Source organism: Dipodomys ordii, unplaced genomic scaffold, assembly GCF_000151885.1.
Source record: "Dipodomys ordii isolate 6190 unplaced genomic scaffold, Dord_2.0 Scaffold49, whole genome shotgun sequence".
NCBI classification, from domain to species: domain Eukaryota; kingdom Metazoa; phylum Chordata; class Mammalia; order Rodentia; family Heteromyidae; genus Dipodomys; species Dipodomys ordii.
This window is the reverse complement of record NW_012267265.1, coordinates 7,299,772-7,314,398: the sequence shown is the minus strand read 5'-3', so window position 1 is coordinate 7,314,398 and position 14,627 is coordinate 7,299,772. Positions and strand designations below refer to the sequence as shown.

Below are 14,627 nucleotides of genomic sequence, written 5' to 3'. Positions count from 1 at the left end.
CAGCAGGGAGTTGTTGTTTAAAGTTCTTGAAAGCTTTTAATCCCATGGAAAGAGTTTTCAGTCACCAACCTGCTGGCTAAACTAAGTAGCAGGCAGTATTACAGAGACCCACATTAACCCTGTCAGTTTTTTCAATTCCCCTAGAAGGCTTGCACATTAGAGAAAGTACAGTCCGGGTCAGACAAGTGGGGCGGGAAGAAAGCATCGTAACAGAATAGAAGGTGGTGCCCTGGCTGCCCGCTTTCACCACAGCTGTGCACCAGGCTGCCTGTCACTCTGCCTCACCCAAGCAATTCATGCTGTGATGCCTCCGCTTTCCTGATTCACATTTCCTCCCTGGCCTCTTGTGATGGACTGAATTGCACATTCTCTTGTTGAAGTCCCAACTCTGTGGACCCGAGAAAGTGATCTTACTTGGAAATCAGAATCTTTGTGGATACAATAAGACCACATAGGGTCATTATGGTGGGCTCTCATGCAATGTGAGATATGCTAATATCATACGCATGGGAAATGTGAACACAGTATAGGGGAGATCACCACACACCATGTGAACACGAACGTGACCATCTGCAAGACAAGGAGAGAGCTGAAGGCAGATCTTGCTGAACCAACTCCACCTCCAGCTAGAAAGTTATGAGAAGCCACTCGTCTATGGTTTTAATTTACAGCAGCTCTGGGGAGAACTCATGCCAACAACGGGGTCATCGTTTTGTGTGTTTCTTTCCACTGTATTTGAAAAAGTCTTATTGTCAAGGAGATGTTCAGAGGAGTTACAGTTACATAAGTAAGGTAGTGATTACATTTCTCATCTAACTTGTTACCCCTTCCCTCATTTTTCTCCCTCTTTCCCTCCCTCTAACTTTCCCCCTGCCCAAGTTGTACAGACCATTTCCAATATATTATCTTGTGAGTATCGCTGTTGTATAGGTTCCCCCTTGTCCTTTGTTCATCCGGTTTTTGTTGGAATAACCTTTGGTACAACATCACCCCTGAGAAGTCCTCCCGGACCAACGGCTCCTCTCATGGGTGGAATCAGTGTCTGCTGTCATATGTTGTCACAGCTATGGAAACACATTATTTTCCTTATTTCCCAAAATGTATTTCTCTTGTAGTACTCAATGGATACTTCTGAAAGGAGGCAAGAAGGGTACAGTGCTCTTCTATTATGGTCCAGTTCCATAGGGATAATTCCTACCCAGTCTGTGGTCAGTGGTACAGGTGTGTGCTCTGCTTTGGCTAGGGCTTGAGGAGGTCCCACATCATTTTCATGTGTTGGAATCTTAGTCCCTGATACGGTGGTGTTAAGAAGTAGGGGGACCTTTAAGAAATGGGACCTGCTAGAAGGTGACTGGTCTTTGGGGATATGACCCTAGAGATGGATGCTGGCTTTGTAGAGTGAGTTAGGTCCTATAAGAACAGATTAAAAGAAAAAGAAGAGTAAGACTAGCTCCTCCCAGTCTCCTGGCTTCCTGTCTTACCTTGTGATCGCTTATTCTCACACGTGCTCTCAATATGCTGCCATCTAGCAAATTGTGACAGTGTCAAAGAGGTCTTCATCAGAAGCTGAGCAGATGGGGATGCCCAATCTCAAACTTGTAGTTTCCCAAACTGTGAGTTACATAAACCTATTTTCTTTATAAACTACCAGCCTCAGGCACTTTGTTACAGCAACATAAAAGTGTACCAATACAGGTGCATTCAAAAGACACCATGTCCAAGACTCATTCCTTAAAGACTCCTATTTTTTTCTAAACACATTCTCAGTGACTTTAATGCTCAGACAAGTCAGAGAACCATTGACACAATAGAAAGGTAGAAGAGCAATCAGAAAACCTGCTTTGGTTTCTTTAATGTTTCCTTTCTGCTATTTATGAGTTACATAAACCAGAGTGAGCCATCTAACATAAAGCTTTTCCTTTATCTTATATTGTTCTTTGAAAGCCCTAATACTGGAACGGTATAGCTATCTCAGGGTTACAAATGAAAGGGGTGATGACAAAAAGATCAAGTGTCTGATCTTACTTAATGTGTGCAATGATGGTCATGTCTATAACACATGAATTCTGCAGCATTTTAAAATCCAATGGGCAGACTGATCAGAGAGCTATTCATATCTGGTGAGTGAAAATGCTTATGATATTTAGTAAATTGCCTAATTGAACAATCATGAGTAGAGAGTGGCTGAGAGGGGTCTTGATGCAATTTTGTTATATCTGAAGATATCATAAGCAGAACAGCCCCCATAAAAACATAAAATCAGTGAGTGATGGGAAATCTAAATGATGTACTTCTCACAATTGAGTTTAATCTACCTACCAGCCCTCACTGCCCAGCAAGCAACCTCAACTCCAGGACAATCTGACTCACTGGGGCAGCCAAGACAAAGCCAACAGCCCAGCCCTAGGATCTTCAGGTTGACATCTGACTGGGCATTTCCCAAGTTCAGTGTCACCTGGGTGAGCCATGCAGGTTCTCATGACATTGTTACTCCATACTTAAATCTGGCTTAGGAGATATTAACATTGTGAGGCAAAATGTCCGCTTCCCCAAGGATTTTCAGAAGTGAATTTAAGAGGCCTAGAGTCACATACACGAGTTGAGTCAGGGGAAGGGAAGAGATGCTTGTCTGAAAGGTAGTTCATGTTTTTAGAAGGTTTAATCTGACTCTGTCAAGAAGGGAAGACAAGGTGACATGCAGAAAGTCAACAGTGGGAATGTTGAGCTGCACCTGGCTAAGTTAACTGTTAGCAGAAGGCAATTCCGTGGGAGTTTGAAACAGAGATATCAGGACTTAGGACTTCTAGGCTCCTCCAGAAGGCCCTCACTTTCATGGATAAGACTTGTGATTGTTAGGAAATAGGTGATAAAAAGATATTCAATGTGTTGAGGATAGATAGAGCTGGTACCTGACTTGATTTTGAGGGTTAAGAGCAAGGTAGTTTTTGAGGGAATATAGGCCTTACAGACTGGTAGGAAAGTACACGAGCTTGTCCTAAGTTCTCCCAACAGTGGGGAAAATAAATCTTTCACCAACAACTCCCAGAAGCTAAGGGGAGTGAAGCACCACCAATAACATTTTTCTTCAAACAGAATCATGAAGCTTTGGTAGCTCACAGACAGGAAGTCCTGCTTCTGCTGTGTTCTTGGTAGGCCCCTGTGGTCCAGGAGTTCAACAGTGTCTGTATTTGCTAAGCACATTGTCCTCATCTGGAAAGTTTACCTGATGCTCAGGTTTGGTTTCTGGTGGCCTGAAGAATATTTGGGACTAGCTTACATAATGAGGTCAGAAGGTGCCACAGCAGTGGTGCCCTCAGCAGAGGATCCTTTAGTAGGTTCCTAAACAAGCTTAAGAAATTTGGAGAGATTATCAGGGACTTTTCTTGATCTAGTCATAAAGTCATATCACTTCTACTGTGGAGGAAGGTGTGTTGAACTGGCAAAGGGGAATCCAACAGGGGTACTCCTCAAAGTGTTCCAGAAATAGAAGCTATCCTTCCTGACACCACACTGGTGTCAGGAGTTGGGTGGTTTATTGACTAATGGAGCTAGGCTGATATCAGACATGCTCTATTGGGAATACAAATGAAAATCAGATTTCAGCTTAAATGCTATAGTACACTGTTCCCATCTATCCACCTTTCATGCTAAGAGCTGTAAAGGTGCTAATAGTGCTAAGGGCTACTAGGTTTTTAGCCAGAACAATGATTTGATCCAGGATGTAACATATTCCTTGAAGACTCTGAGTGCCCTTGTATCTGTCCTCCAAATGCTTGTTCCTTTCCCCATCTGAATCCAGTGTACCATAGGAAACAATCATATACACTATTCCTTGAGAATACCCAAGAATTCTGTGTTCCAACATTACTCCTCCTCTGCTCTCCTGACTGCTAGGTAATAAGTAGATGCTCAGGAAGAAGTGACATTTGCCAGCTGCCTCTCAGCCTTATGTGATTGGGATAGCATGGAACATTATGCTTGCTCTTCTAGCAATGCTCCTAAATTATCAATGGATGTGAGGCCGAGCCTCTTCTGCCTCTCTGTTCACAGGTGCAAAATAACCAGATGGGCCAGAGATAAAGCCTCATGTTGAGGCTCACTGAGGCACCTCATGCTTCAGCTTCTGGATCGTTCTGTGAGGGAAAATACTTAATATTGCTTAAGCCATTGTATATGGGGTCCTCTTGTTCCAACAATGTAGTGTCTAGCCTAATAGATCTTACTCTAGTTACTCTAGTTTACTAAGAGGAAAATGGCCCTTTAGGGTCTAGGAGAGAAGGGAGCTGTGATAGTGTGGTCCTCGTCTTTTAAGGTCAGGTAGTATTAACAGGGCTGCACTCCCAACTTATCTCCTTCTCAGGGGGAGGAAGCTCAGGCCTTTCCCTGTCACACTTTACCATCAGTTATGATCAGCTGATGAAGGAGGACAGCCTGAGCATAAGTACATTTCATAGTAAGTTATCAAGTGAGTCTGGGCACAATGGTGGCTAATTCTAATGTCATTAGCCATCTATCCCCAAGTAGCTCAGAGCTGACTTGAGACCACTGGCCAGAAGTTGCTCTACTCTTCCTGAAAGCACAGGCCTACAGATCAACCTCAAGTTCTGGAATCCCTAGCCTCACCTGGTGAGACAAAGACTTTTCTCCAAGTGGCCAGCTATTTTTCAGAGAGGCCCAGAAGTCAACCCCATGCCTTTACTCCAAAAGGTAGTTGTCCACACTTAAAATTCATGAAAATATCATCACTTGTGGAAGATGGAGAAAGGCTACATGGTAGAAAAGGCTCCATGTGGGATTGGGGTGTGGAGAGGGGCTAGATCTTCAGGTCTAGTACACACAAGTTTTGGAAAGAAGTGAATTAAGAAAAGCTGGAGGGAACAGGAGCAGACCTGGATCTGCTTAGGTAGTGTAATGCCCCGGGAAAACAGAACCATCCCTCTGTTATCTAGAGTGCTTTCCAAGGAGGAGGGAGGGGCATGATCCCCTAACCCTCTTACCCAAGCAAAGCTGGCTTGGTGTTGGCAGCCACATTTTTAAACCCACTGAAGTGTGAGAGTTGTGAAAAAGCAGAGGTGAGTTTGGAGCCACCCCGCAGGGCTCTTAGGCAGTCTGGGCTCAGAAGAGAGCAAGGGCTGTGACTTCCCAGCAGGTGGGCAACTGGCAGGGCCTTGTAAGAAATCTCAGGGCTTTTGAAATCTCTGTGCGGTGCATATGCAGTTGCCTAACACAACAGCCAAGAGTCTGCCCTTTTATCTTTGGAGAGATACAATCAGCAACCTGACAGCATTCTGGCAGAAGCAATTAGCTCATGAATTAGTTATCAAATATCTCATGCAGCCAAGGTCTTGAGGGTGCTGATCTGCATACATCCCCCAGGACCCTCAGGACAAAAGGGAAGGCCACCTGCTCTAATTTACATTAGGAATCTTCCGCCAATCTGTCATTCCTCTTTGCCCTCCTGCCATACACGTAAACCATACACATCACCCAGAGTCCAACAGTGTCTTTTCCCTCTCTCCCCTGCCAGGATGAGCCTCCACATTCCCTTCGGAAGTTCATGTTTCATTATCACTCTTCTTCATTCCTCACCAGGCAGTCCTATGGGTCTTCTTGCTGCATGGTCACCATGACTTGCCTGGCTGATTACCTGAGGATCTGTACACTTGCTGATCCCTCTCTCTGGAATGTTTATACCTCATTCATCAGCACGGCTGCTCCCTCCCTTTCTTTGTATCTCTGCTGGAATGTCCTCTTATTATTAGGGATGACTTTGCTCTCTCCGTCTTCTCTGTGCACTGGGAATGTCCTTACGCTGCCCTCAACACTCATCACCATCCGACACACATTTGCTTGCTTGTCTGTTCCTGTCTGACTTGCTGCAGGAGAGTGAAGGGGTAAGGATGGCCTCTGACTTGATGTTTCCCAAATCAAATGAAGAATTTGTAACTTTAAATCCAAGAAAACCAAGCAAGCAGTCACTGCCTAGATGCTATGACCTCTCACCTTTCTGTTCTCTTCCCAACCCTTCGCAGGCAGCCTCACTATCTTTGCCTTGGCCATGTGCACACATCCTAGTCAATGCCACAGCCTCCTTTGACTTTCAGTTTCCATTGAACTTCAGGTCCTTCCTTTTCTAAACTTGTGCAGCAATTCCTTATTGTATAATAAATTAAACGGAGGTGACTATTCCAGCGTTGGTCACCCTTCATAAAAGCTCAGTCTATCCATGAGTCCTGCCTATTTAAATAGGTTCTGAAACTATGTTTTCACTAAACTGGGTCACTGTAAATTTCCACACTTTACCTATCTGTGAAAATCAGCCCAGAATAAAGGGCATTCTTAAATGCATCGCACTGTGCTTTCCTACCCAATGTAGATAATTTTGTTTAAACTCCTACAACTTCAGGTTCACACCCTTATTTCAACACCTGCATAGTCTTCCTTGAACTAAGGTTACCTGCAGAGGCTAGTTATCTCATTCAGTGACAAGGATTGTATTTTGTTTATTTTTGCTTCCTGAGCAGCAGCTCAGTATACATATTTAGTCACTATTTGTTGAATTCAATTATTTTTTCTGGTGTGGAGAATTGAATCCATGGCCTTTTGCATACTAAATCCACATGGCATTACTTGAGCTACACCCTTCACCCCTGAAATGAATTTTTAAACACAGAACACTGCACTATGACATGTGCTCAAGGGAGCGTAGAAGATCAAGGTGCAAGGCTTACTCTAAAGGAATTGACTGACTAATTAAAGAGATAAGATTTTTCACAGGATATAATCTCTTCTTTTATTGTACTTGGGATCAAACAGGGGACTCTCTGCATGTTAAGTGCATGTCCTACTACCGAGCTATACCCCAGGTCTGAATTATAACTTTTCGCTCAATTTCCCTAAGTAATTATTGAACACCTACTATATACTAAGTACGCAATTGTACATAATTGTCAAAATCAGGGAGGTGAACGTGAATCCCAACTTTCAGGTGGATGAAGCAAGAGAGGAGGGCATACCTGGCGATGTCACGTGTTCCAGGTGGCCCAGCTGGGGCTGTGTGGTGATTCTGTAGGTCAGTCCTTCAGGCCCACTATCCTGGTCAGCAGCTGAGAGCTGTTGAGTGGTGATTTTCTTCACTGAGTTTTCATCCAAGATCAGCCCTTTATTGGTGATGATGACTGGTGGGGATTTGTTGTCTGAAAAATATCAGAATTAGTGACTTGAACTGGGAGCTTTTCACTTTCCTTTCTTTAAGTCTAGACCTGGTATCCAGGGTAGTATTAAAGCAGTTCTCAGGCTTGTCCCTCAGCGACCCCCACCATGGCTGTGCAACAGACAGAGGGGGATTTTCAACTTTCATGTTGGCTAGGTGAGGTTCAAGGTGAGGGCATTGTCAATGGCACAATGTCCTAACTACGGGAGTGTCTCCACATCAGGAAACCTGATGTCCTCTTACCTGAAACACTGATGGAAAATGACTGGTCGAGCAATCTGTTTCCTTCTCCATCGACCACATCAAATTTAAAAGCAAAGCTCCCATCAGGTTCTCCTGTTCCATGACTATATTCTACTTGCCCTACCAAAGGAAAAAAAATCCAAGTTTTGCTATTAGTGCTTTCTGCCCTTATATGTGCAGCAAAAGACTGCAACTGGTCTTCACACCAAAGAATCAATTTATACCTTCTCACTTTGACAATGCTGTTGACATTTTCATCTAAACCTTTGATTTCTTTGTTCTCTTCCACCACCAACTTCCTCATAGGCAAAGGCCTCTTCATAAAAAATTTACTCCACCGACATTTCTTATGGTCAAGGCTTACCTTTACTGAAAGATCTAGCTCAGCTTCTAAGGTGGCATCATGAAAAACTACATCAGTGAAACTGGCCATGTCTAAAATGTGTAATGGTTATACCCAGGTAAGATGGTATGATGCTGTTATATATCCCCATCACGGGCAGGAGGATGCCCAGCTGCAATCTACAGTCTCTCCACTTCCCATTACGGGGAGCAATGTGAGCTATAAACAACAGATAAACAGGTAAACATGCAAACTCTGCACAGAGAACAAAGATCCCAAGAGAGAAGTATGATGCATCACATTAACTTGCTGTATCATTTATATGTATCCATCAGCACAAATATAATGAAATCTGTCTGGTCTTATACTAAGAGAAGTATGGAATCCTTAAAAAGGTACTACTTGCCAAGCACTGGTGGCTCATGCTTGTAATGCTATCTAATCAGGAGGCTGAGATCTGAGGATCAAGGTTCAATATCAGCCAGGGCAGGAAAGTCTTTAAGATTTTGATCTCCAATTACCCAGCAAAAAGCCACAAATGGAGCTAAGGTTCAAGTGGTAGAGCACCAGCCTTGAGCACAAAAGCTAAGAGATAATGCCTAGGCCCTGACTTCAAAGCTCTAGCATTGGCACAAAAAAAGAGCTAAGACATGGAACCAGGGCTGGAAAGGTGGCTCAGTGGTAGAGCGCTCGCCTTGCATGCAGGAGGCCCTGGGTTCGATTCCTCAGCACCACATAAGCAGAAAAAAAGCCAGAAGTGGTGCTGTGGTTCAAGTGGTAAAGCGCTAGCCTTGAGCTGAAGAGCTAAGGGACAGTGCCCAGGCCCAGAGTTCAGGCCCCACGACCAGACCAAAACAAACAAACAAAAAAGACATGGAACCAATCCAGATGCTCCTCAGTAGATGAATGGATCAAGGAAATGTGATATATGATATGTGTGTGTGTGTGTGTGTGTGTGTGTGTGTGTGTAATTCTATGCCTCCATCAGAAAGAATGACATCGCCCCACTCATAAAGAAATGGAAAGACTTGGGGGAAAAAATCATATTAAATGAAGCCTGACCTAAAGAAACATAGGCTCCATGGTTTCCATAATTTGTACTAATTAGTATATGTCTAGGGTAGTCCTAGCAGAGGTTGATAGTAGCTCAATAGCTATACACATATGACCATATAAAATAATGCTAATCAAAATGAACTCCAAGATATGGAAACAAGAGGGTTTTTTTGTTGTTTTTAATGTATTGTGTGAAGTTATTTCTTTTTTCTTTTGCTTTTTCCCCTTTGGTTTATCTCCTGATGTCACTGTTTCTTAATTTGGTACTCTGCAGTGTCTTGCATATACGTTTATTTGATCTAGGGAAGGGAAGGGGAATAATAAAATGGTGAGACAAAGAACAAAGGAGGAATCAATGCAACAGCGATACAAGACACTATATTGGAAATGAACTTTACATTTTGTGGGAAGGAGAGGCAGGAAGGCAAGTAGGAGAAAAACCAAAGGGGATAACAATGTTGACAAGAAATGTACTCATTACATTGCTTGAGTAACTGTCACCCCCTCTGGAATCACCTTGACAATAAAGTTTTTTTTAAAAGAGCTACTGTTCTCCCTCTGTGTAGTGCCACATAGATAGACCCAGTGAGAATTCAGCTTCTGCCCATTTTAGGTGTTAGCACCTTAGTGTTCAATCCTCTGGGGGCATATTTCTATCACTAAACAAAATTTCGTGTCATCATGTGACTCAAATATTTTTCCTCTAGTCTGTACCCTCTTTTCCTCCCCATTTTCTACCCTCAAAAGCACTGTACAATAGCTGTGTAGCATTTAACATTTACGTCTTTACTTCACATCAGCGTTTCCTGAAGGAGGGAAGAGCCATGTAATTTCCCCCAGGCAGCTCCGATTTATGCCCTTCCATTTTGCTTAGTTCATTAACTTGTGCACTTTGGGGAACTGAAAAGAGATATAAATTGCTCACCTAAGGAAGGCATAATTCTCATTGTAATCCATTCCAACTTGCTTTTTTATTTCTTTCTCTGACACACACTTTTGAGCATCATAGCAAGTCACAATGCCTTGTCCCCTTCTAGAACAGCCTCAACTTGCATCAGTGCATCCATGCATGTCATGACATGCATGCATTTTTACTAAGAAAGTGATTTTTTTTATCAAAAAGTCAAATAAAGAGAAAAAAATGAAGCTATAACTTGGATCTTATTCAAAACGAAGAGCAGACAGTTTTCTGCCCTAGGCTAACTGGTGTTTAACTCCTAAAGTGCAGTTTACTCTTGCAGGCGAAGTTCCTGGAAGCCTAGGCAGATAGAGAAAACTGGCCAACCTCGACTGATGTCTGCCTGGGTGAAACTTCGGATGGGACCTTTAACAGAGATTTGCTCCACATTGTCACGTTTAACCATCTGCAGGTGACCTGCGCCAGGATCTTCCTTCATGATGTACACAACCTGACGGCCATCAGAGCTGACGTCAGTCACTTTCAAGTGCTGTTCTGTGATGTGTGCTGCCGACCCTGGGAAAGAACAGAAGAATGCCAGTCCCCTTTCCTTCAAATGAGGTATCAAATGATTTTAGGAGACTGAAGGATAAGTTATCATTCACTCCTTGGGCTTTGGTACCAGGCACTTGTCCTCAATTACCCTAAACTTTAATTTCTTGAAATGAAATAATCTCATGTTTAAAACTAAACCCTGATTTTCTTTTTATCCATTTTTTTCTTCCTGTGTTCATTCTACCCAGTAGCCACCAGTTAGTAGCTAGGAATAACTCCTAATACCATGATGCAAATAACTTCTATATTCATGATTTCAGAAATCTGCTGGGATTTAATTTATTTACAGTGTCAAGGATCACAAAACCATAAGCACAAAACCACTGGCATCTCAGGGGGAATAGTAAAAGCAGTCCTTATCAAGACCAACGGTAAGCTAAGTATGAGGAGCAGGGTGATCTACTTGCAGGTGCTGGGGACAGAAGCAAGGCACTCACCCTGCCTCCTCAGCCCAGAAACACCTCTTCTCAGAATCTTGTCCTTTGCTTTCCTGCCTACTTTTCTCTCATATTACATGTAGTAAATTCTAGCCAAGTAGGTCTGTATCATCCATGTGTCAGGGATCTAGTGTCAGGCAATCCATCATAGGCTCTGATGGCCTTTGTATCTCTTAGCTAGAAACCTTGAGAGATGTGGTAGTGTGTTCTCTGGAACAAGGATCAGACTGCTTGTGCTTGCTAAAACAGAAAAGTTCCTCAAGCCCCAACTCTCCCCTTCTGTCATATATCCTCCAATATGTGAAGGCATCCAAGTGGTCCTGTGTAGCACTCCCATGAAATGGAGAAGACTAAGGGGAACAGCGAAAACTTCCTGATGCCCAGGCTGCCTGCTCTGCCACAAAGAATGATGTACCTTTCTCTGATGGAGGAACTGTGTATCTTCTACTACAATCCATGAAGTAGTAACAGGTTAGGTTCCAAGTAAAGTCCATTTGTGAACTGAATTCTTGGGTACTTCAGTAACTCTCATATTTTCAAATACTAAAAATACCACAGTGTATCTCTTTCCATCCAAAATACCTGTGAAACTAAGACTGGGTCCTAGTGAGATTCTGACATGCTGGACCCAAGGTACACTCCCCAATTAAGTAACTTTCCACTGCAGTCTGAGCCCAAGATGTATATTTGGCCACAGCTCCTTCAGAGGTACAAAAAGATGGCAAACTGTTGTGAGTTAGATACTAGGAGTCCACACTGCATACTTCTTAATCCTTTGCACCATGTTTTAATACACAATAACCTTCCATTGTCCTCTCCATAACTTTTTGTTTTTGCCTATACCAGAATTTGAACTTGGAGACTCATGACTGGTTGGCTTTGCTTGGCCTGGCTGGTACTCTGCCATTTGAGTCATATCTCCAACTCAGCTTTTTGATAGGTTATTTTGGAGATGAAGTCTCATGGATGTTTCTGCCTGGGCTGGCTTTGAACTATAATCCTTCAGATCTCAGCCTCTCCAGTGTCTAGGATTAGAGGTGTGAGCCACTGACATTTGGCTCCTCCATGTCTCTATTTTTTTGGTGTTTTTTGTGTTTTTTTTTTTAAACTCAGCATAGTAAAAGTTATCCTAGGTTGTTTTTATGTTGGGAATCCATGAATTTTGTAGAAGAGAAGTACTGCTACAGGAAACCTGGAACCAGAGGTACCGAGATAAACTAAGATTTTTGAGGACCCTGAAAACAGCAAACTCCTTTATAAATTGTTCTCAAATTCACAGCCAGAGGCATCTGGTTCAATGAATTTCAGTGGCTCACATTTTCATTCTCAATATTTAGTATCCCCAAAATAACAGTTCTCTAAACCCCCAATATCTCCAGGTATTGAATAGCTGGTTTAAGATCCACCCACAGCCCTAACATGGAAGTGAATATGTACCTGGAGAAAGAAATAAAGACAAAAGGTAAACAGCCTCATCTCTCTACTCCTGTGACATCTTCTAATGTTTCCCTCAGACTCAAGTGATGAAGGTTTGTTGGAAGGTCCTGGAAATTCTAGGAGGTTAGTCTCCCTAGAGGAAGTACATGGTGTGTGTAGGGGGGTGGGGAGTCTTTGGGGACTGCATATTCTTCTGGCCTCTAAATGTCTGTCTCTCTTTGCTTCTTGGCAATGAGGTGAGCAGCTCTGCCTTGATGTTCTGTCTCACTACGGCCAAATGGCCAGGAATTGAAAGCTCTCAAACCATGTGTCAAAAGAAATCTTTTTTCCTTTTCAGTTGTTTCACCCAGGTATTTGTAACGGTGATGAAAAGTGTTGAGTAACACACCTGCTGAGAGCTGCAGCCTTCGGTTTACCGCCAGGTGGGGGGTGTCACTTGTAGGTAGTTCTATGTAGATCTCCATCCTCCCTGTGTTCACATGGAAGCCATCAGAGAGAGAAAACCGGAACTCATCCACTGCCACACCAGGGTCACCAGGCAGATACCCGATCAGCCCAGCTAGAACTTCCTGGTAAGTGAAGGAGGAACCCTGGGCTAAAACTGTCCCATTCTCCAGAGGCTCAGAAGCAGTAAATCTTCTCAGCAGATGACCTAAAGAAGAGCATCAAAGAGTTAATGGTGCTACCTATATAGTGTGTGATTTTGCTAATCAGTAGGTCACCAGGCCTCAGAGGTACTAGGTACAAACAACTTAGCATTTTGCATGTAAGTACAAGTGCTTCCCTGGGGCCTCATCTATAAATAAAGAAATCAAGTCCCCCTCTTCCTGGTTAAATCTCTCTTAAAGAGATACAGATGGATGTGGCAACACAGAAGCTTAGAAATCACACCTCACTCCATGAATTCAAGCTCACTTCATTATGTAAATCTTTTTGTCTCCCTCTCTAAAGTGAAAACAGCACTCTTTACTCACATCCCTTTTCTTAGGACAGGTGGAATGGGAGATGGGAGTTTGTTTTAAACAAAAAGCAATGGGAATAATTTAAACTCAGAAAGACACATTTATATTAAAGCTTATGTTTCTGTTCTCAAGGGTCAAGTGCAATCCCATTTATAGCACTACATTACAGAAAATGAAAGTGTAAGAAAAACTAACCAGAGAAAATGATACAAGTTCACTATTTGCATGTAGAGAGATGTTATGATACAATTCATTATTATGTATGGTTTACTACATGCCAATTAAAAAAAGAAAGCAAAGTGAATGAAAGCAAGAGAAAAATGCAAATACCAGTGGTGTCTCTTCTATGAACCCTTCATCAACAACAGCTATTTTACCTTTGCAAGCCCAAAAGGTTGATTGAGACACAGAACCACATGGATTTAGAGCTCGAGGTACTTCTTGGGGGACAGTGCTTAGAAAAGAAAGAAGTAAAAGATCCCCATAGAGCTTTCTACATCTGGCTTAAGTCAGAAAGTAAATACCCTATCTGCAAAAGGAGCAAGCTCACAGAGACTTCTAAATGCCACCAGCCTGCCATGAGAGGGGTCTGGAACTGTCCAACAATGATGCCATCTCTGAGAAGAGAATATGCTAATGTTGAAACCTGTTTTGCTTGAGGTTACATAGCAAAATAAGAAAGCAGCTGAAATTAAATTTCTGAGTTACCAATTACCTAGGATTCAGGCTTTTTAAACAGTCAGTATCTACTGTGACCTCAAGAATAATAACTAGCTGTGAATTTGATTATACTTTGATGTGAAGAATAGACTATATATAGACAAGGCAAAGGAATAGCAACGGAAACATATGTGCTGATTCTAGTAACCCATCAGGCACCTCAATTAAGAAGCTTGCCACAGCAGTTTATATCCTACCGTGGTCAGGCTTTTTTGTCAATACAAAAATCAGCTCATTATCTGGGGTGTCCAGATCATGCAGGCTCAGAGAAGAATTGCTTAGCGCCACTCCGGAGCTCAGCTGTACTCCAAGGGGTCGCAAAGTCATCCTGGGAGGTTCATCGTTCTTCCTCTAATGGAAGCAGAAAACATTGGGTCTCACACATATATTAGTTTAAGAAGAAAGAAAACACATGTTGTTAAGAGAAAGCATTGTTGTGGTAGTCAACCTCCACGATCAAAACAGCATTTAATGGGTTACTACCCTGATCAGAATAATTAGTTTGAGAAGACACACAAACAATATGTTCTTTTGAAGAGGCTAAATGCTTTCTACAAAAATCTTCTAAGTTTTCTTCCACAGGTACAGTGACTGTATTTTCTAGACTCTGGAATGGACATATTATTGAAAAAGACAAGCCTGTTTGGGAGAAATCGATGGTAAAACGTTTGAATCCAGAACTGCTATAGAAAACCTTAAGCAA

At 42.6% G+C, this 14,627-nt stretch overlaps 1 protein-coding gene across 1 annotated transcript in view; it reads right to left on the bottom strand.

The window, feature by feature from the left end:
- Nucleotides 1-14,627, bottom strand: part of Fras1 (Fraser extracellular matrix complex subunit 1) — a 452,968-nt gene that overhangs the window by 72,529 nt on the left and 365,812 nt on the right. Inside the window, exons 44-48 of the mRNA XM_013020100.1 lie at nt 14,122-14,275; nt 12,631-12,894; nt 10,141-10,329; nt 7,457-7,576; nt 7,017-7,196 (exon numbers count right to left, since the gene is read on the bottom strand). Of these exons, the coding sequence (XP_012875554.1) occupies nt 7,017-7,196; nt 7,457-7,576; nt 10,141-10,329; nt 12,631-12,894; nt 14,122-14,275 (907 nt within the window). The remainder of the gene's footprint in view (nt 1-7,016; nt 7,197-7,456; nt 7,577-10,140; nt 10,330-12,630; nt 12,895-14,121; nt 14,276-14,627) is intronic.